Source organism: Octodon degus, unplaced genomic scaffold (assembly GCF_000260255.1).
Source record: "Octodon degus isolate 3935 unplaced genomic scaffold, OctDeg1.0 scaffold00019, whole genome shotgun sequence".
Classification (NCBI taxonomy): domain Eukaryota; kingdom Metazoa; phylum Chordata; class Mammalia; order Rodentia; family Octodontidae; genus Octodon; species Octodon degus.
This window is the reverse complement of record NW_004524595.1, coordinates 16,576,336-16,599,161: the sequence shown is the minus strand read 5'-3', so window position 1 is coordinate 16,599,161 and position 22,826 is coordinate 16,576,336. Positions and strand designations below refer to the sequence as shown.

Below are 22,826 nucleotides of genomic sequence, written 5' to 3'. Positions count from 1 at the left end.
CAGACCTCTGGCCTGGGCAAATTTGGGTAAATGGCTGTGCCATTGCAATTAATTTATGCCATTAGTTTGGTGAGTTTTCATCAATCAGCATGATCATGTTCTCAGAAATGTAATCATTTTGTAATATTAATATGGTATTTGTGTTATTTTTAAATCTCATCAGGAACTACATTGCAATTTCTTTTTTCCAGAGTATAATTAACTGAAATCTGCCCTTTTCCTGCAGGGATTTGTGATTGAGCTCCTTCTCACCTTGGAGTCTGCAATTGATACTTTGGCTGAAACCATGAAGCATTATGATCTCCTTTCTGCCCTTTCTCAGTAAGAACTGGAACCAGGAAAACTACTGAATACAGAACTCCTGTAGCTAAGTGCATACCACCAGAGCAGTATGTAATTCTGATACTAGCAATGAGAAAATGATCCCTAAGATCAGAAAGGTTGCTAGTAGGAAATGGGTCTCAGACAACAGGGGCCTCTGGAAAGTCCCGGAGCTAATTTTTTCAGTGTTCTTCCCGCTGTTACCCCAATTCTGCTACCCTGTGTTTCTGGTTGTTGACCCTTCAGGACATGTCACTTGTCACATGCTGTTCTTTCTCTTGGAGTACCCATGTCTTGCACTTCCCCTACCTTACTAACTATACATTAATCTCTCATCTTCAGTGTCGCCTCCAAGCAAGGAACGTTCAACCCCCTCAGGGTACTGCATTTTATTAATTGGGTCATCACAAACATTGGGTCGTCACAGTGTTTTATTTTTTTATTTTTGGCATTCAAAATGCTGACTTTAATTTTTAATTCAATATGATCAATTATAGTTTTCTTTGTATTTTAGTCATAGCAATTAATAGGGTATAAGTTTGTCCATTTGCATATGTATCTGTTTCCCCAATAGACTTTCATATTCCTCGGCATTTGCATATTGTGGCACATGTAGAAAACATTCAATAAATATTTTTAATCAATGATAGTTGGATATAAGGACAAAAGAGAAGTCAAAATAAATTTTTGAGCTTGGTTCTTTTGGAAAGAATATGCCATTAAAGAAATAGGGATGTCAGGACCATGAGTTCGGAGGATAAGACTAATGAGGCTTGCCTTGGACATACTGTGTATGTACCAGATCCGGAAGTTCTCAGTGATTATTGAAGCACAATCTCTTGCCCAGTCCGACCTGTGTTGCCATCTTAAAGCAAATAGCCACTGCAGGAAAGATATTATTGTACATTTCCTTCTAATGTAGAGACAAAGCTGAAATTTAATCAAAACACCAGGTATACTGAAGCCTGATTTTTCTGGTAATAGTTGTTTTCCACTTTTCATAAGTAAAATTAATATAGCAAAAGAAGTGGCTGGACAATATATTCACCTTTTTTTCTTTCTCCCCCTTTAAAGAACCTCATACCATGATCCTATAATGGGAAACAAGTATGCAGCTAACAGGAAAAGCACTGGACAACTCAATCTAAGCACAAGTCCCATTAGTAGTAGCAGTTATGTGGGATACAACAGTAATACAAGAAGCAACTCTCTGAGACTAAGTTTAGTGGGTGACCGCAGAGGTGACCGCCGGCGGAGTAACACACTGGATATAACAGATGGACGGATAAACCACAGCAGTAGCTTAGCAAGGACTAGAAGCCTTTCCTCTCTGCGAGAGAAGGCCATGTACGATGTGCAGTCCACTACTGAGCCCACCAACTTGATGGCCACCATATTTTGGATCGCAGCGTCTTTATTAGAATCTGATTATGAGTATGAATACCTCCTGGCTCTCAGGCTGCTCAACAAACTGCTTATCCATTTGCCACTGGATAAATCAGAGAGTCGAGAGAAGATTGAAAATGTGCAAAGCAAATTGAAGTGGAATAATTTTCCAGGCCTTCAGCAGCTCTTCCTCAAGGGTTTTACCTCAGTATCTACCCAAGAAATGACCATCCACCTCCTCAGTAAACTCATTTCTGTCTCCAAACACACATTGGTGGATCCTTCCCAACTGTCAGGTGATGTTAATATAATTGGACTAGTACTAATATAATTGCTCTTTATGGAGTTGAAATATAATCATTTGTTTTGAAATCTACTAATTTCTGCTTTTCTTCAGTGACAGTTCTTTATATGTTAATTTAAATTATTTTTAACAGCAGCATCAGGATTTAGAAGATGGAATACCCCAGGAAATGAAAAGATGTTTTCTGCAAACCATTTTTAAAAATGCCTTTTAACTTTGAAAACAGTGTGCAATTAAATTGTTTATTGTTTGCTGTTTTTGTTTTGATAGGTTTTCCTCTTAACATCCTTTGCTTATTGCCTCACTTAATCCAACATTTTGACAGTCCAACCCAGTTTTGCAAAGAAACAGCCAGCCGAATAGCAAAGGTAAGCAAATGTTTGCTGAAAGATAACTGGAGGGACTTTAGGCTGCAGGTGATTGTTTTGTGCTGGGGATCGGACCGAGGACCTTACACTTGCCAGGCAGGGCTGTCCCTTTGAGTTCTATCTCCAGCCTTGCAGTTGGTCTTAGGGAAGAAATCTCTTGAAAAGTCTTCTTCCATCGGTTCCCAGTGTGAGTTTTGTTTCTGTTGTTTCTGTTCATACACATGTAGCACTTATGTAGTAATGTAAAGTACAACTGCCCATATGACAGCGAATAAAATTTATTACAGTAACACTCCTCTGAGTCTTGGATCTCTTTCTGTTCTTTTCCCCTCCTTGCTCCTTTATCTTTCTGTCAAGTTTTCATGCATTCCTTCGTTTGCTTCCGTTGGGTTATGAACACAGCCATAAGCAGTTAGGTAGAATACTGGCCCTCGTGGACCTCCGAGTAGGAAGTGCAGTCTAGGCGGTGGGCAGACGCCGTGGAGCCCGATAAATAACGTGTGTGTGTGTGTGTGTGTGTGTGTGTGTGTGGTGAGGGTGGGGGGGAGTGTTCTGGCAGTACATACAGCTTAGAGGATGTCCTCTGAACTGACATCCAAGGCCCGATGGGGACAACCGCAGTTAGGGTCCTTGGCTAAGGACTCAGGAGTGGGATGAAAGTAGGGAGTTTTCTAGACAGAATAAATTACATGTACAAGGCTCTGGGGAGGAGACGTCATATATTTTGAGGTTCAGAAAGTTTTCTCCCCCTTTATGTTTGCCTTTTCTTCCTTCTAACATTCTTTTACTTTATAGTCTCTCTGCTCACTTCATTCCTTTTTCTGTGATTCTTTTCCTCCCATTGTACAGTTCTGAAAACAGTAGTAAGGTTATTTTGAAATCATCTCTTAGCATGTTTAAAAGTGTTAATATCTGAATTTTAGAAGAATATGATTTAAACATTCTACATTTTTAATAATTTTTCTTAACTCATCTTGCCTTTTTAAATACAATTCTTAATTTTTAAAAATCTGCTAGTGGGGCTGCGGATTCTTAGCTCAGCAGCACAGCAACTGTGGCAAACATGGGACCCTGAGTTCAATTGCTAGTACAAAAAAACAATAATAAGGTTGAAAAATCTGGTCACTTACTGAGTTGTTTTGGGGAAAAGGTTTGAGAATGAAGCTAAACAGTTCCAAGGGGAAGTTATGTAAACTTACAAGTAACAGCAGAAAAATAGATGGACGAGGGCAGGATAAGTGAACAGCAATGTAAATAAGAGGACCTTCCTAAAGCACTTGGGAGGAAAAAGCAAATTTTCCTCAGAAAGAAGAAAATAAATAAAATTTTGAGTGAGCATCTTATAAAAGCAACTTGTTTAAAAGAAGTTGAGGGGGCCGGGGAGATGGCTCAGTAGGATAAGCGCTTGACTGGCAAATGCAAGGATCTGAGTTCAATCCCTGGTTCCGCCAAAAAAAAAAAAAAAAAAAAAAAAAAAAAAAGTTGAGAGTTGGTTAACAAGTAGCACAGTAAATAAAGTGAGCAGGTGTTACCTGTGGGCATCGTCCTATAAATTGTAGTAATAAGAGTGAGGAACTTCTCATTGTTTTGCCAGGTAATATTTAATAAATGACAAAATATTTAATAAGATATGCTGTTGAGTCAATCCCTGATTTCTAAATTAGATATGGAGAGATTCTTACCTAATCATTTTAAGGCACATAATTGAAAAAAAGAGCCATTATTTATAGTTCATAGAAAAATAGCTTACATTCTTAAAAATGGTGGGTAAAGATAAACAAAAAATTATCTCCTCTTGATTATATTTAATAAATAAATCCAATAGAACATTAACTATTAAATGAAAATCTATGTTTATTTGAAAGTTATTTGTATAAAAAAACTAACTGCACATGTAGTATTTGTGCTTAGACTTAAAAATGCAAATCATGAAGTTTATTGAAAATATTTTCATTTTAATATTCTAATGATATATTTTATATAAATGCTCTAAACAAGAACTCCCCCATATGGGTTAGAAAATAGAAAAGAAAAAAATGTATATTGGATTAGTTTGGCCTGTCAAGAAAACAAAAAGCATAAAGACCCACATAGAGGAAGCAGAACCTTTTAAAATATCAGTTGGAATGTGCTGAATAGTACCTGCATGTTGCTGGGGTAACCGGGGAGCTCAGCCTGGCCTGAAGGGTGTCGCAGCCCCTTGGGCAGTTAAGCAGTGGATGCCACATCAGAGTATGGGAAATACCCAGGTATCGGTGTTAGGAGAAATCAAATAGCTGGCTAGTGGGGGGTGGATGTGGGTCAGTGGTAGAGGGCTGGCCTTGCAATTCACAAGATCCCACGTCAGACCCCAGCACTGAGAGAGAAATCAAGCAGAGCCTCTGTGACTCATAAATCGTTTTTAAGTCTGCTTTTTTCCTCTTGAGCAACACACAAAGGTTCCCTCCCTGTATGCTTTTAGCAACCTGCAAGATGTGAATGAAATTATTCCTTAATTATTCTCTCACTTAGAACTGTTGAGAGTAATTTTCTGCCATTATGTACTTCCTCATTATGCAAATGTCACCAGTTCTGTTGTTTGTTCCCATGGAGAGCACAGAATTTCAAAATGAGGCAAATATTTTTCTCTTTAGGGCAAAAAGGTATGCTAAAAAAATTATTATGAAACATTTTCTTTGGATCCTATTTTAACCTGGTGATTCAAAAATTTTAAAATTCAATCCTCAGTTCATCTGCTTTATTATAAAATTGTATAGCATATATTTGAAAGAATTCTCTTTCAAGAATACATTAATATCATTTTTTTGGGGAAAAAAAACCTTTCTGTTTTATTGATAAAGAACTAATGTGTGAAGTCAGCAGCTGGTTTGTTTGGCTGTTTTTTTGACATAGGGTCCCATAATATAGCTCAGCCTGACCTCCAGCTTGTGGTCTTCCTGCCTCAGCTTCTTGAGTGCTGGGACTACAGCTCTGGCTATGACTACATGCCCTGCTATGACGTCAGCTGCTTTTCATGTTTTTATAAGATAATTTCTGTGGTGCGGTGATACTAGTCTCCATAGTCTTGCATGCCTTTATAGCTCATGCCCATCCAATTATAATGTCTAAGTAATAAACTTGATTTACATCCTTGAAGTTTATAAATGTCTTCTGAATCATCAGAGTTGAAGTTGTGTTTATTTGAAAGTTACATGTACAAATACGTGTACATAGTACTAATACAAAGTATTAGTCTGAGTTCTGCAGTGATTTCTGTACAGTTATGCAAACATTCACAAACTGTCAGTGATACAGAAGAGTGAGGAAAATAAGCAGAAGGAAGCTGAAAGCAGAAATTACAAGGCTTGCATTTCATGGAGGGGTAAGCTTAGCGTGGCCCTGCTCCAGTTCTGGATTGTTCGAGGGTTTCCCAGAAGAGGCTAAGGAACACCCTTACTAGTAATTCAAGGAACAGAGACTAAAAGGTCCAGTCAGTAAGATCCCCCGAAGCATGTGCTGGCCCAGATCCCTAGTACTATATGAAGCCAGCACGGAGAAGTGCGCACTTCTGGGAGTAAGCTCCAGCCTGCGGACTGTCATCCTGGGGAGATGGAGGATCTGTGCTGTCAGGACTCCCATGAGTCCTTTGCCTACATCACAAGAGCTGAGCCTGTCTGCTGCTGGCTGCTCCAGTGATGGGCCGGGTCAAGACTGAAGCTCTTCCTGGTGATGCAGCCACTCTGAGCATCCCTAGCAACCCTCCTGTGGAGTCAGCCTCTTCAGGCCCTTGTGCAGCAAGCTGCATACGTACTGGAGTCAGCTTACCAAATGATGTGGCAGATTTACACCAAAGCTTGTTTTTCACCCTTTAAAGACAGTCTCACAGGGCACCAGACTGAAAAGAACACTATTGGTTAGTGCCCACAGAATATGTGACAATACTAATCCTCTTTCCATCTTATTTAGTGTTATTTCCTTACGAATAACTTTTTTTTTCCTCTTCTATTTAACTTTTCCACTGTATTGAAATAAAATATTTTGAAAATTTGAAGTGAGTATTGAAAGAATTTGATTAAGTAAGTGCATTTAGCATAAAATCAGATTGAAACTTGTGTTTTTATTTTAGGTGAATAATTGTATTTATTTTCTAGGTTTGTGCTGAAGAAAAGTGCCCCACACTTGTCAACCTGGCTCACATGATGAGCTTGTACAGCACACACACGTACTCCAGAGACTGTTCGAACTGGATCAACGTGGTGTGCAGATACCTGCACGACTCCTTCTCGGACACGACCTTTAGTCTTGTGACTTACCTTGCGGAGGTAAATTCACATATTCCATTTTAACTGCGTTGTATCTTTTATAGATAGACAGGCAAGCAGGCAGACAGATAGGACATAAAAGAAATTTCTTACAATTTTTGTTTTATAGAAGTGGTAGGAGCCAGGGATGTAGCTCAGCAGCATAAGCCTGGCACCGCAAGGTCCCAAGTTTGAGCCCAGGTACCAGAAAAAAATAAATTAAATATAAGTGATAGGTTTTTTTCCTCCCATTTCCACTGTTTATTTCTCTTATTTGCTGTTCTTAAATGACATAAAACTCTAATGTAAACCTCTCTTTATTTTACATAAAATGGGGTTTTTAGTGGTTTTGATCCTAAACAACTGTTACTATTTTTAGCTCTAAAAAAATAGTTTGAGATAATTTGTAGAAAAATAGTACATATGAAAAGAGATTGATGGATGTTTTTATTTTGATAACTTACTTACTTCTTAAATATTATTTGGAGGAGCAAAAATCCAAGCTATAAAAAAGAAGCCCTAGATCTACATAGAGAGTTAACATTATTAATGCCTCTGGATTATTTTTATGACTAAAAGTTGAACTACTCAGTAAATTACCATGAAGGAGATCTCAAATGGGAGAAATTCCTTGTCACTGAAAATGTGTGTGTTAGCTTATAATAAAGTAATTCCTGCCTTTTAAATGTTGGGCTCAAGGAATTAGACATACAACAAGCTTTAAATAAATTATTTATAGCTGACTAAATATTGCTTATAATACTTTTTTAAACTTAGCTAAGTCACTACTGTCATAACTGTGTCAGGACTGGTTTGAATTTTTTAAATGCTAGTTTGTTGCTGTCAACTTTATACTTAAGTAACTGACAATGTGAGGTGTCTGCTTGGCTGCCTCTTAGCCTGACTGAATGCTGCATGTCCCTAGATCGATGGTACACAGATAGCTTTAGGATGAGAACCAGTGTAAAACCAGGCCCCACTGCCTTAATCGACTTTCAGTCTGAGTGCCTTCACCCAGCTTCGCATGCGTGCCACCACACAGCTCACCCAGGCAGTGCCAGCCTGCAGAGGTCCACTGTGAGGTCCCAGTGCGTCTCACATACAGGCGCCATTGTTCCATGATCTAGAAGGAGTGACTTTGGCTTGTTAAGTTATCCTTGTGTTATCAATGATAATCCAGCAGCAGTACTAAGGCACATATATTTAAGATGACGTATCTTTAATTTCATCTGCCCTATAAACCCTATGAGGTAGGTAATACTGATACTTTATATCTAAAAAAATTTAAGACTTAGGCTAAGAAACTTATGCAAGATCACATACCTAATGACTGGCTGGTATGTGTGGGTTTTTTTGGGAATTTTATTCTTTGGTGGTAGTGGTTCAGCGGTTTTCTTTTAACCTAAAATAAATGCTATTGCTAAATTTGTGAAAGAAATAAAGATGAAAAATTATTGTGCAGTTTTCTTTCTTGAACCAACTTTTTACTTTGTTTCTGGGCTTCTGATCTAACCACAAACTCATCTACTTTTCAATATTACTTTTAGCTGTTAGAAAAAGGATTGTCCAGTATGCAGCAATCATTACTGCAGATAATCTATAGTTTATTGAGTCATATTGACCTGTCCACAGCCCCAGCCAAGCAGTTTAATCTGGAGATCATAAAGATTATTGGCAAATATGTACAGGTAAGTGACCATAGAATTTAGGTGTAGTATTGTTGAACTCAAAACAATTTCTTATCCTAAAAAACTTAGAAAAACCTAAATGTCCAAGTAAGAAGCAAAGTCACTTTTTCAGAAATTTTTATGACATGCAAAATGTTTTCTCTATGTGATAAAGAAGCAGAATATAAATGGTAGATCCGGTGTGATTCCTACCTTAGATTCTAACGGTTAGGTCTGTGGGTGTTCATTTCAGTGGTCACTGCAAGGGCCATTCATCCATAGGCTAATGGTTGTAGTTACCACCTCTGGAAATATGGGTTGGGACTTTTCTTTTTGTTTGTTAACCAGAATCTACATAGCAAACAAGCAAGCACTAGTTTTAGAAACAGAAGAAAGCCTTTTTAAGAGTTTATTTTTTTATTCAGAACTTCATTAAACTAAACTTTTAAATGACATGCTTAAAATATTACAATATTATGTGGACATTTTTATTATTAAATATTTTCTGATCTATATTCCATTGTATTGCAATATTAACTGAGTTGCATGAATCAGTACTGCAAAGATTTTTCGTTTCCCTTTTTTTTTTTTTTTTTTTTGATAGTGTATTTCCCATTTTAGATACTTTCTCAGTGCTGGTAGCCAGTATCCAGTACCAACAGATTAAGGAAGAGAAGTTTATTCTGGCCTGCGTGTTTTAGAGATTTCAGTCCATACTTGGCCATCTCAGGGGCAGAAGCAAGGTGGAGGGGCTTGCCCTGGAGGAGAGCTGCTCACATCTCAGTGGCCAGGAAGCAGAGAAGGGAAGAGCCTGGGGGAGCTACAGCCTTGTGGGTCCTTCCAGGGAGGACTCTTCTAACCAGGCCCCCACCCCTCCCCCCTCTAAAGCAAGGAGCTGTATCACCTTCTGAAAGCTCATCCGATGAGCACAGGGGGCTTTATGGGGACATCTAGATAGATAACCCAAACACCCCCTCAAATGTTCATGTGAAAGAATATTTGTAATACATGGTTAAGATTATCTGAGAACCATAAACTTCTTAAAAAGCAGTTTTTTCTATGTATTCCTTTGTCAGTGGTAAAAGAAAAGCACTGTAAATTTTGTGTTAAGCATGGTTTCTTCACATGTACACTGATCAGGTAAATCATTCTTAAATTATGTTGATGGGAATATACAGAACTTGAAAAGAGGAAGAAAATATTCACACCCACAATACAAGACAGGAACCCCCCTCCCCCCATACAACTCAGTGGTCTCTGAGGTATCACTTCAGCACAGGATGTGGGGCGTCAAGAAACCAAGTCTAGCGGCATAGACTTGTCTGGCAAATGCAAGGTCCTGAGTTTGATTCTCGATTAAAACAAAAAACAGAAGCAAAAGCAAAAGCAAAACCAAAAAAAAAAAAACCAGAAAAGCAAAGTCCAAAGTACATTTTGTTGTTTCAGTGTATTTATGTTTAAATGGAAAGTATACATAAAACGTTTTTATTTGTATGACTTAATATATTTAAATTTTAGTCTTAAAACTATAAACTTGATTCATCTTCAAAGTGATTTATCTCCCAATAAGTGCTTTATAAATATCACTCTTACCTTCCTAATTTAATGATATTTGTAAAGCACTTATTGAGAAACAATCAAGATATTCCAATTTGGTAGCATGAATTAGGTATATGGAATCTGTTAAATAAAACAGTATACATAATAGCTTGCATTTCCTTCCCTTTTATATCTGAGACCTGTTAAGAATCTCAAAGGAGAAGTAAATCATTTTACAGATGTTTTATGAAACATTTTCACAGTCTATATTATATGCTAAATTTTTGCTCTTAAACATGGCATTTGTAACTTGTATATGTTGATTCTTTAAACCAGAGTCCTTACTGGAAGGAAGCTCTCAACATATTAAAGCTGGTGGTGTCCCGCTCTGCGAGTCTCGTTGTGCCCAATGACATCCCCAAGTCCTATGGAGGAGATATAGGTTCTCCTGAAATATCTTTCACTAAAATTTTTAATAATGTCTCTAAGGAGTTGCCTGGAAAGACCTTAGATTTTCATTTTGACATCTCTGAGGTAAGATGTCCAGGAATTAATATAGGTACTCTGTCAGGAGTTTATGTTTGTTTGTCTTTCTTTCACTCTGCAAGCATTATTATATGAAGCATACTCATTGTTAAATGTTGTGATAGGTGCTGTGAAAAGCAGATGGAACCTGGAAGGAAGTCCTACTGTTAGGAAGCTTTTAGTCTCACACACAGACGAATAAGCATTGTGATAATGCTTTGTCTGGAAATAAATTGAAACACTATGAGAATATGTAATGTTTTCCATGGGCCAGGGAGATAGCTCAGCTGCAGAGGGACCTGGCCAGGAAGCACAAGACCCTGAGTTCAATTCCTGGTACCAAAAAAAGAAAAATGTTTGCCAGAAGAAGGTTTATGTGTGGACATTCCATGCAAACGGGGCCACATGTGCCCCCACTTAGGTCCATGAATTGGCCTTGTATGTCGGGGAAGCAGTAGCGAGAGGAGATCAGGAGGCAGTGGTGGTGCTCGTGTCTAAGGAGATAAGCAAGAAGCAGATAGGATTTGGACGACATGCCAGAGAGCTTGAATTTTATTTTTAAATGCAAATTCAAAACACTTTTCACCATTAATGATTTTTGAATCATCATAGAATTAGTGAAACAAAGTTTGGAAATATACATCAGTTTTGATGCATAGAATTTTCCAATTTTGGGCTGGTGAAATATCTCAGTAGATGAAGCGCCTACTTTGGCAAGTGCAGGGACCAGGGTTGGATCTCCGGTCCTGCATGCTGCACCAGCCCCACCCTTGGGGCATGCTGAGCCAGTGACAGAGTCTGGGCATGGTGGTGCGTGCCTGTAATTCCAGCGCTGAGGAGGCTAAAAACAGGAGGATCACTACAAGTCTGATCTGTGTAGTGAGACTTCGTACCAAAATACCAAAAAAAAAAGTCCAGTTTGAAGTTGTTGTTTTTAATATTTGCTAAAGTAACAATGTTGAAACATGCTTAATGATATATATTGAAAGAGCAGCAAAATTTAACAGAAGTTCACTCTGAGTAGTGGGATTACAGGTGATGTTCTTAAAATTGTTTCTATGGTTTTTGAGCCTTCTACAAGAAGGTATATTTTTTAATCTTGAGGGAGGAGACAGGCAGAGGTGATAGTTTTTAAAGGTATTTAAGATAGGAAAAAAGTCTAATTTCAGATAAAAAAAAGTTATTATTACAGTAAAATCAAGTGTCAATGAAAACACCTTTGGCTTCCGTAACATCTGCTCTGTACTAAGTGATCTCCTTATGTTGTATTTTTTATTATAGTAAATATCTTTATAGATGTAACCCTCATACATTTCACTGATATTAAAATATTTGTGTCAACACTGGTATTTTGCTTCTGTGTAGACACCAATCATTGGAAATAAGTATGGAGATCAGCACAGTGCGGCTGGAAGGAACGGGAAACCAAAGGTGATTGCAGTCACAAGGAGCACCTCCTCCACGTCCTCTGGTTCTAATTCGAATGCCTTGGTTCCCGTCAGCTGGAAAAGGCCGCAGCTATCCCAGGTAGGCAAGAACAGCAGAGCTGAACATTTATAGAGTAAATTTTGTTATGTGTATGAAAACACAAGAGTGTGTCTCATTTTATCAGCAATAGTAACATTTGAATTTCTTCTCTTTAGCGAAGAACAAGAGAAAAGCTAATGAATGTGCTTTCTCTCTGTGGCCCAGAATCTGGTCTCCCAAAGAATCCATCTGTAAGTAATCATCATACAAGTTGTTGCAAAAACCATGCTCTTTCATAAGAATTGATTCTTTTTATTTACTTGCCTTTTCTAACTCAGTCATGGTAGTATCTAAGAATGCAAAAAAATAGAAAAAATAAAATTCTTGTCTGTTGTGATACCTATGCAGCTATGCTACTTAGATACTCAACTGATGAGATGTGGAGGCCAGTGTTAAAATAATTCATTGAAACATGAGGCCTGAGTGGCTTTTGAAGTTCTGAAATCTCATGCAGAGTGACAGAAGCTGATGGATGGACTTTTTGTTTTTTGGTTGTATGGTATCAGGTTGTATTTTCTTCTAATGAAGATTTGGAGGTTGGTGACCAACAGACTAGTCTAATTTCTGCAACGGAAGACATAATTCAAGAGGAAGAAGTAGCCATAGAAGATAATACAAGTGAACAACAGTTTGGTGTTTTTAAGGATTTTGACTTTTTAGATGTTGAATTGGAAGATGGAGAGGTAAGAATATGGGCTTTCTATACTTTTTATAGTATAGTTACAAATGTTATCAGAACTGACTGTGGAGTCTACTTTTTTTTTTTTTTTTTTTTGTGGCTGGCTTAGCCCAGGCCGCCCGAGATTGAGCCGCAGTCCCTGCACTTGCCTAAGCAGGCACTTTAGTCCACTGAGCTATCTCACCGGCCCTAGTCTTTGCTTATTAATTTCAGTATAGGCTTCCAAAAGTCAAAACTTAAAATAGAAAATAAGAATAATTATTATAATTATAAGAACATCTAATTTTTCATCTTTATCCTTAAAAATAGAGTAAAAATAGAGATTTCTTCAAAATATTTTTAAGGTTCCAAATGTTTTTAAAGTTGTATGTAGAGTTAAACTGTCTTTATGAGCTATGCTATAGTAAGCTGAGAAAACAGTTGTAAGAAGAGTAACATTTGGCGTTCTGCAGCTCTGACTTCTGGCAAGTGACTGAGATTCTCTCTGACCAAATTCTTCTTTATGACGTAACTGGCTCTTGGTGTCTCCTTTTCTGGCTACCCAAAGAGCTTTCCCGGAAACATGAAAGGCCAAGTTGAGCTTGTATTTTATATGGCTCATGAAGGTCTCCAGCTGCACTTAGAGTTGTTAGGCTCTGCCCTTCCATGCAGGTAGCCTGGCCTCAGAGGCAAGGTGATTGTCATTGTTGAGCAACCCCACACCTTCGCAGGTCCTCCTCCCCCAAGCATTTGGAGAAAATGAGGGCTGCTTTCAGAAGTAGTCTCAGGAAGTAAAGAAGCTGCTTTCTTAAATGATCTTAGCAGGCTTCCACATTTGCTTGGTCCTAGATGAGACACATACCAATTTCTAAAACAGTTACTATGGCAGATACAATAATATTGTCCTATTTTCTTAGGCAGTTAGGAGCCCAGTCCTATAGATGAGGTCATAAACTACATTCTGAACTTGTTGCAAATATCTATATGCAAGAAGATAAATGCTATAATATCGAGTATCTATACCATATTTTGATATCCTATAAATATATATATGAATTTAGCTAATATGTCTCCCTCAACTCTAAGGAAATCTCTCTCTCTCTCTCTCTCTCTCTCTCTCTCTCTCTCTCTCTCTCTCTCTCTCTATCTCATGGTACTGGGAATTGAACCCAGGGCCTTTACCCTGAGCTACATTTCCAGCCCTTTTCTTTTATATTGAGAGATAGGATTCTGTCATGTTGCTCATGCTAAGCTTGAACCTCATATCCTCTGCTTTGGCCTCCTAGATGTCTGGGATGGCAGAAGTGTCCCATTCTACCTGATTAAGGGGATGTTTCTTTTGGCTCTAATAAGTGGATTGTGCTGCCCCCTGGCATGTCATACTGTTATAGCAGACTGGTTTGGGAGGTGAGATACCCCTCCTCAGTGTGCCCCTGCCGCCCCTGCAGATCTGAGAATAGCCATGGTGCTTGGTAGGCACACAAATGCCTTTCCTTGAGCTGGAGAGCTGGAGAGATCCAGAACAGGTTCACAGGAGCCCAAGAACAAGGACTGTGATACTAATCCACACTATGAATTTTACTTCATGTCAAAGTGTGTACATAGGTACACCTTTAAAACTGAAGTTTGGAGAAGATCCATCCTTACTCTATACTATCCCACTAATGTCTTCTGTTTTCTTCCTTTTCATTTCCTTTTTCTCCTTCACTCTAAAAGTGATTTTCAGTACCTCTAAAAGTGAATTCGCACTTATCATTTGAAAACTAAATTGTAGAGAATAGGGCAGATTTGCATAGCATGGAAAAAAGTGGAATGGATTCAAGTTCAGGAGACCTGCTATTGCTCCTCTACCCCAAGGCCATAAGTGCTTTCTGAATTCTCCTGCAGTTATTTGGATTTTTTTCAGTTCAAAGTTTAAATTTCTACAGGGAATCTCTTGACATTTTTGTAATGGCAAGGTTATTATTTTTTTGTTTGCCTTTTTTTCTTTAAAGAGCACTATAGTACTCTAAAATGTCAGTGGTTAAAAAATACTAATTTTAGTAGACTTACATTGAGAATTGACTGAAGATATTTATTGAAGCTCTCTCTTCAACTCAAGTCACAGTAATTTGAAGGTTTAACCTCTGTCTCATAATTGTACACATCAGATTATTATTTCCAGTACTGAGGATTGTACTCAGCATCTCTGCACTGAGCTGTATCTCCATACATGTTTTTCAAAATTTTGAGATAGGGCCTCACTAGGTTGTTCAAAATGAGTTTGAGCTTGTAGTTCTCCTGTCTCAGCCTCTCAGAATGCTAAGGTTACAGGAATAAGCCACTGTGCTAAGCTCAAATTACATGTATTTTCTTTGGCCGGCTCAGTCCCCCCAAGGGCAGGGCTGGAATGGCATGTGATGCCAGGGATCAAACCGTGGTCCCCTGCGCCTGCCTAAGCTAGCCTAAGCAGGTGCTTTAGATCACTGAGCTATCTTGCCAGCCCTCAAATTATATGTATTTTCTAAAACCTAGACATAGTCTTTCTTAAGACATAATAATAGGAAATTGCTAAAAGCAAACTTCATCACTAAAGAAACTTGTAAAAATCCTCCAACTTTGAAAGCCCACAGAGTATATTCTGTTCACCAAATATATTTTGAGGGTTATGTCATTTTTCTGTGATATGCTATATAATTATATTTGAAATGATATGTTGTAGTCATGTATAAACTCTGATCTTCAGAGCTCTAGGACTTCCAAGATGTCTCTTAGATCCCAGAGCCAAATGACAGGATTCCTGGACCCCTTCTTCAACCTAAGCAGCTCAGATTTTAATGTGTTTTGCACAACTGCGTTCCATCTAAAATTTCTCTTTCTTTATTTAAAAAAAAAAAATTTGAAAACCTCTATCTGAACAATCCTTTTCTTTGGAAAACAACACAAATGAGTCATACCTTGGTAGCCAATAAAGGATGATTTGCCATATCAGAGCCCAAGGAAGATTGTAAGAGTTATATTCTTACAAAAAGGAGGTTCAATTTAGACAGTGGAGAGTAATAGAAACATAACTTACACAGATGTATAACTTGGGTGTAATTGAAATGTATTGTATTTCTTCTTGAACTTTTGAAATTCGCAATGGTTATGTTTTGATAGCTGTGATCTTGATTTAAATTATAGCAAATTATTTTATAGTAAAAAATGGCCATTATATTTAACCAGATCTATCCTACAAAAGAAAATAATTGTGACCCTATATGTTGTCAATTGAATGTGGGTATTTTAAGTCACTTTTTACATTAATACCAAGTATTAAATCTATGTAAAATTTGAAGATTTCCTCAAAGTTTGCGTTGCTAAAATGTATCATAGAAATGTTGTTTTAAGTGTCTGTCTCTGACTTTATCACAATATATTTTCCATTAAAAAAAGAACTTGGACTCACATGTTGGCTTCCCACAAAAAGCTTAATCCAGAGCTTGAATCAGTCTTTGGGTTTGAGAAAGCACAGTTTTCCCCAAAAGTGTAGCGTATCTTTAAATGTTTGTCTTCGTTCTTTCTAATTCTGTGTGTTTTCCTTTTTGCTAACCAGGAGCTGCAGGTAAGTTGCAGCCTGGTGTTGTGGGATGTTTCTTTGTTGTTATCTGTGATGTACTTGTTCTCTTTGTAGTCATATTCATGTTTGTGTGTTAGTATAGAAATGGCCTAGAGTGTAGATTTAGTTGGTCCCCTGGTAATACAAGATAGAGCATCAAGAAAATTAGTGAAAACAGGTTATTAACCAAGAATTTTGGTCTCTTTAATATAAAGACTGAATAATATGTTAAAAGATTAAAGAAATTGATGGGCTGATTGAAACTCTGCTTTTGATGATATGTCCAGTATTTTTCATCTTGGTCTATTTTCCTGGCATCTTGCATTTACACCTATGAGCAGTCTTAGAAATCATGTCTTGCTTTTCCAGGGTGAAAGTATGGACAATTTCAACTGGGGAGTCCGCCGGCGTTCGCTAGACAGCATTGACAAAGGGGACACCCCCTCCCTCCAGGAGTACCAGTGCTCGAGTAGCACCCCCAGTCTGAACCTGACAAACCAGGAGGACACAGATGAGTCCTCAGAAGAGGAAGCGGCCCTCACTGCGAGCCAGATCCTGTCGCGCACACAGATGGTACACTGTTGTCTTTGCCTGCAGCGACAGGAGTCTTAACCCCGAGCTTCAGACTTAGTAATGCTTGTGTCTTGGTCTTTTAAGTATGGGCAAAATAGACACACAGGAGTGAAAACACAGTTACATCAGTAATGACACGTTCTGTTATTCATGACAGAGCTACATGCATAAAGTTGGTGTGTGTAGCGGTAGCAGCTGGGACACATTTTCTGTCTTCTCTCCTGGTCATAACAAGTCGTTCTGGGCACTTTCAGGTCCACATCTTGAGCGATGCATATTTTTGGCACTGATGTGCACACCATGGCTATTTAGTGCTCACCCACTTTTCTTCCCTCTTTAGTGTAGTGTGCAGAGACTGAGTGGGCTTTGGTCCCTTTGAAGAGCTCTTTCAAGAGGCTTATAAAATGAGGAGGTAAAGGCTGTCAGCATCATCTGCCATTTAGCAGTGTCAGGGTGCAAGGAGGACTAAATCTGCAGTCGTGGTAGGATGGCAGCTTCAGATGGATGCCAGTCAGCTTAGGATGGCAGCCTGATGCATGGCCTCTAGGGCGCCTGTGATAAGGGGACAGCCGTGGAGCCCGTGGGAGCAGTGCTTGCACAGCTGGTGGTGGAGGGCCTTTTGCAGGCCAGACTGATCTGCACCTTGGTTTGAAGTAGACCCATTTGCCCACACTCTGCTGGTCAAGTGCCTCCAGCAACGCTGCACTGAGCTGGCTTTCGACAAAATGTCAGATTACAGATTCATAGCTGGCTTCCAGTCTTAGGAAATCTCACTGGTGCCCTAATGTCTTTCAGACACCGCCCTCTTTACATATTAAATGAGAAACTGCTGCTGCCACCAACAGGCACAATCAGCACTTGTATCATGGAGTTGCCGATCTGCCCTAGGTGTTCACACGTCCTAGCCACCTTGACAGTCTCCCCAGTCCCACAAGTATGCAAGGGTTATTGCGGGTCTGGAAACTAAATGAGCCATCCCAGACACACAGCTGGTAAATGGATTTGACCCAAGGGGTCTGTCTCTGCTCTGCCTTAGTAAGGAAGGTATGGTCCTCCAAGGGACTCTTCGCTTAAAACAGTGGTCAAGTTCCTGTCGGGGCCCTCGTGGATAGCCATGTGCGGGACAGAGGGCTTATCCTGGGTTACTATCATGTACACTAGGGAAGGGATCCTTATTTTCCTCGCTGTATAATGGTATTCAAGTTACCCAACCGCTGCTTTACAACAGACCCTCATATCAGCCTCACAGGAGTTCTATGAGGCGGAAAACCTCTGGTATATAATACTGTAAGTCCTTCACTTAGGACAGCTATCATGAGAGGTATCGTGAGGGCAGAGCTGACTACCTACTTGTAAGGCCAACCCTGTACAGAGTTGTGTTGGTATTGAGGTAAAGAAATGATAATTTCAAATGGACTTCTCAGAAAAAATTAATTTTTGCCTCTATAATGCTAAATCCTAGAGTTGGTGTTTCTTGTGTTGAATATTGATCCAGAGGAAATGATAGCCCTGCTGAGAAGGAAAAGGCATAAATTTTTTTTTTAAATTAGTAACTACTACTTTTTAAAAAATACTTTAATATGTTTGCCATTATAACACTCTACTTTTTTTTCTGACAGTACTAGGGATTAAACTTGAGCCCTGGGTCCACATATGCTACACCAATTCTGGGCATTATTTCAGCTCTGCCCCTCTTTAAGACACTTGTGAAATCACTTTGCTTGGCACTGCAGCCACAGTAAGGTTGGCCTTTACAGAGCCCCAGACCAACAGCACCACAACACATGAGCATAAAAATAGGAGTTTCAGGCTGAAGTTAGCATAGGTAGAAACCTCTATAAATGTATACTTAGTTTTGCCAGGTTAGCTGCTTGCATTGATAACACCCACTCTGATATGGACTGGATGAAATAAAAGATAACTTTAGGAAATCCCACACACGCTCTTTGTGGGAGCCCCTCCAGTGTTGTAGAAGGATTTTTCATGGCTTTTGGGTCCTAAATGAATTCCATGTTTGATCATCTCTCCTTTCAGCTGAACAATGACTCTGCTGCCTATGAGACGATGCCAGACCAGCCTGACTTGCTGCTTCAGTCTCAGGATTCCACTGGCAGCAACCCAACAGAAGAGGTGCTTCACATCCGAGATGAGACCCCAAGCTTGGAGGCTTGTCTAGATAATACTAGCAGCCAGCTGCCTGAGGTGGGGAGACACAGGGCTGGTGCATGGCCAATCTAGATCTTTAGCACTCTGTTACATCTTTTGCTTTTCTTTCAAAAGAGTTCTCATCTGATGTGCTAATTATTTGATTTTGTTTACAGTATTTCTAACCTGTTGGGTTGTTCTAAACAAAAGAGGCACATCTGATTTTAAAAAAAATTGATAGGCTTAAGGAAATGACCTACAGGTTAAAAATAATCTCAAATATTTTAATGAGCATTTTGTGTTGCGGACTGCGACCCGGTTGCCGTGCAGGTGCTTCGCTAGGGACGGCAGGCATCGTCTGTGGCGCTCATTTTCTGTGAAGGACGCTTTTGTTTTCCTTCCCCTTTTTGCTTTAAGTGGGGTTTATGTGATTGGTGCTGTGATTGGGTAGGACCTCAGGCCAGCTGGTTAGCAGTTGGTGCAAGGAAATCTTTCCAAAGACTTTGGAACCACTAGTATTATGTGTTGTGGAAAGGCCTGTGAGAAGTAAGCCAGATTCAAGCTATTGACTGACCAGAAATAAGTAAGTATTAGTTTTCTTAGTGTTCTTTTTTTTTTTTAATATTATTTGTTAAGTGTATTTGTTATAGCTCTATGATATGTACTTTTATGCTTTGGTAAGTTTTGGAAACTGCTGTATTTTTGTTGGTGTTCATAAAATTAGTGTAGTTATCAGATCTGGACTAATCTCACTATTAGGTTATATTATTGTAGTAAAGAAAATTCTCATGTTACTACCTACTAAATCTAACAGTAAAGATGTATTTTTAAATGAAGGCATTTGGGCTTCCTTCCTACTCATTTTCAAAATGCTTAGGTTCATAGGGCTAAAGCTTAGATAATTCAGTCAGGCAGTATGTACTGTGATGTCCCTAGATGCCAGGCATTCCAGCCAGGTGGCAGAAGAGTGGGGCACAACCTACTGTCGAGGAGTACTTTGTCTGTTTTAAAGGGGTGAAGAAAGCTTTTTTAAAATTACATTTATGTAGGAGAAATTCAGTAATACACATGTGTTCAAGGCTTTGTGGAAACCCAGGGAGGAGTGGGCAGCTCTGCACTAGGGCTGGTGGTAAAGCTCACGCCTTGTGGCTGCCAGGACTGTCCCAGCAGAGGGACAGTACACAGAGACACATGGTAGTGTGGCACAGAATGATATTGTTAGGTAACGTCTGGAAATTCAGTGTTGTTAGAGACTAACATGAATGGAAAAAGAAGAGAAACAATAGGAAAAATTCTTGAGTGCCATTCTAAAGACTTGGGCTTTCTCTTGAGATAATGAGAAATCATGTAGCTTTTTGGTCTTTCCAGAAATACCTGTGTATTCACTTTCTGTTACTTAAAATAAGGAAAGATTTCTTTTTAACTGGTAGTTTCGAGGTTTCAGTCCATAATGACTTGGGCCTGTGGCAGCATATCACAGCAGGAGCATGTGGGAGAGCAAACCTGCTCCCCTCAAGGGACAGAAGCAAGAGATGGAGAAGGAGGTGGGCGCTCCCGTGGTGCCCTTTAGGGGTATCCTCACACCGACACAGACTCCATCAGGCCCACTGCCACCAGCTCACAGCAGCACCCCGCTGCCGAGCACGCCTTTACTGCCAGGCCTTGGGGGTCATTCATTTATTTCGTCAGCATGTTCAGAGACCCTCGTTACTAGACGTTAGTCTGGGTGCTGCGTTTCTAGAGGTACAAAGCAGAAAAAGGCTCCTCCTGGCTTTATGGTGCTTAATCCTAATAAGAATGACAGGTAACAGGTAAAATATGAGCTATAAGTAATATAACAGAAAGTGGTCATTTGATCGACATTATTTGTGGAAATCTAACAACGATATATAGTTGAATGAGGGAGATGTGGAGAAAGAATGTTTCTGACACAGCAAGCAGCAGGTTGAAAAGCCCTAGCACCTGTGAAAAACAAAACCCTAGGGAGTGGGGCCTGAGCACGGTGAACAGGAGAGGCTGGGGGAAAGGAGCTGGGGGCAGGCTGCGGCGCCCATGGCAAGCCTCACAGGCCGAATGGCAGGTGACCATGGGCGGTGAAGTAGGAGGACATGATCTGGTTGAGTTTTCCAAATCTTGACTTTTCTTCATGGAAAGTAGGTTATAGCACCAGTCCTGTGCACCCTGGCACTGGGAAAGGGTGTCCATGCTAGAGTGTGGTGGTAGACTGGAAAAGACAAGGAGCTGACTGGAGCAGGAGAGCTAGGGAGGAGCAGAGCCTGACTGCAGGCAGCCCTGGAACTTGAAAGGCCCTTTGCAAGAGAGAGCTGACAAGGTGGGGAGAAGCAATTTGGGTGGCGTTCTTCTTGCCGGGAGGGAGGTGTAGGCGAGCAGTGCTGCTGATTGTTAATCTGATCTGCCACGTCCAGTTGGGATCATAGCACATTAAGAGGTCACACCTGTTCATCTGAAACAAAGGAAGACAGGCTGATACTAGAAAGACCTTTTTAAATAGGAAGCTGCCTTCTAGAAACAATTCATGTTTATTAGAAATTTATTATATTGCATGTGTTACTGCAAATCCAAATAGTTAATGGACCTATTTGCCATGCACTATAAAGTGTCTTGGTGTATTTTCTTTCCTCTCATGGAAACTTAACTTCAGTTTAGTATTTTCTTACTTTCACAGTAGTGGGTTCATTGTCACTACACACATTGTATTACTGGTAGATGAGAATGAGAGGAGAGTTTTAAAACTGTACCGTTTCAAGTACAAACAGGCATGGTGAGAATGGCTGTCACAGGGGAGTAGCACAATATAGCATCTGGTGTATGTATACACTATTAGCCTAGTTTGTGTTTTCCTGATGTACTTAATAGTGTCAAGTGACTGAAAATTGTGCTTGTTAAAGAAAAATAGGAAAGCAATAAAATATTGAAATAAAAGCAACTATTTTTAAAGCAACTTTTAAAGACATACAATTAATTTTAATAAGTAAAATATTACATGAATTAAAGGAATACTTCTGTGTATTCCCAAGGATGTTTATTTGAAATTTTCATCCACTTACGTTAATATCATGAAGGTAAAAGAGTAAGCCAATCCATTTCATCTCATGGAGAAATCTTTAGAGCTGTTTCTTTTCCTTCCCTCTAATACATAAAAATAACCCTGCCTTCTGGAAAAGATCAAGTTCTTCATTTTTATTTATTAGTATAACCTGCATAGAGGGTTGTAATTAATAGCTTGGAATCTAATTCATGGACCACAAAAATTTTTCTTTGAGGAAATGAGTCTGAATGTTACAAAGCACAGGAGTATGTCATTGTCTAGGAAGGTGAAGTCCAAAGAAATTCAATTCTCATAACCTACGTGTGAACAAATAAATCCATTCCACTAGTCCAAAGGTACTTTCTTCGTGAAATCCAGATGTTACTAAAAAATTTCAGGGTATATTGTATAATAATGATTACTGATAAGACAGTGTTTTGAATTACAATTTAAGGACAAACAGTAACCAAGTATAAGTGTAAAGTGGTGAATAGTGGGGGCTTTGAGCTCACATGTTTGGTTTGCAATAACACAGTATGTTTAAAATAATATGGAAGTGAAAATTGAAACCAAAAATTCTAGTTGTAGAAATATTTCTAGTACTGTCTCATAAATTATATTTTCAAATGATTTAAATAAAAAATTCAGATGAACACTATAAAATATATTCACTGTAAACTTTTAGGGTGATTAAAACTTATTTTACTATATTATTGCTATTACTGAGAAAAGGGCGTTAGTGGGAATTGAATGCAGAAAGGACTGGGCTATGGCCCATGCCTTTCTTCTTTAGAGTGCTGCTACCCTCCAACGTGGCAGTTTTTCTGCCTCTCTCTCATGTAACTGGGATTATAGATGTGTACACCCTGCCTGGATTTTACTGTATCTTTACATACTATTCTAAACA

At 39.1% G+C, this 22,826-nt stretch overlaps 1 protein-coding gene across 1 annotated transcript in view; it reads left to right on the top strand.

The window, feature by feature from the left end:
• Positions 1-22,826, top strand: part of Fryl (FRY like transcription coactivator) — a 302,292-nt gene that overhangs the window by 257,113 nt on the left and 22,353 nt on the right. The window contains exons 45-55 of the mRNA XM_023711119.1: positions 227-321; positions 1,396-2,003; positions 2,282-2,379; positions 6,510-6,680; positions 8,207-8,347; positions 10,202-10,399; positions 11,756-11,917; positions 12,034-12,108; positions 12,424-12,600; positions 16,522-16,725; positions 18,760-18,927. Of these exons, the coding sequence (XP_023566887.1) occupies positions 227-321; positions 1,396-2,003; positions 2,282-2,379; positions 6,510-6,680; positions 8,207-8,347; positions 10,202-10,399; positions 11,756-11,917; positions 12,034-12,108; positions 12,424-12,600; positions 16,522-16,725; positions 18,760-18,927 (2,097 nt within the window). The remainder of the gene's footprint in view (positions 1-226; positions 322-1,395; positions 2,004-2,281; positions 2,380-6,509; positions 6,681-8,206; positions 8,348-10,201; positions 10,400-11,755; positions 11,918-12,033; positions 12,109-12,423; positions 12,601-16,521; positions 16,726-18,759; positions 18,928-22,826) is intronic.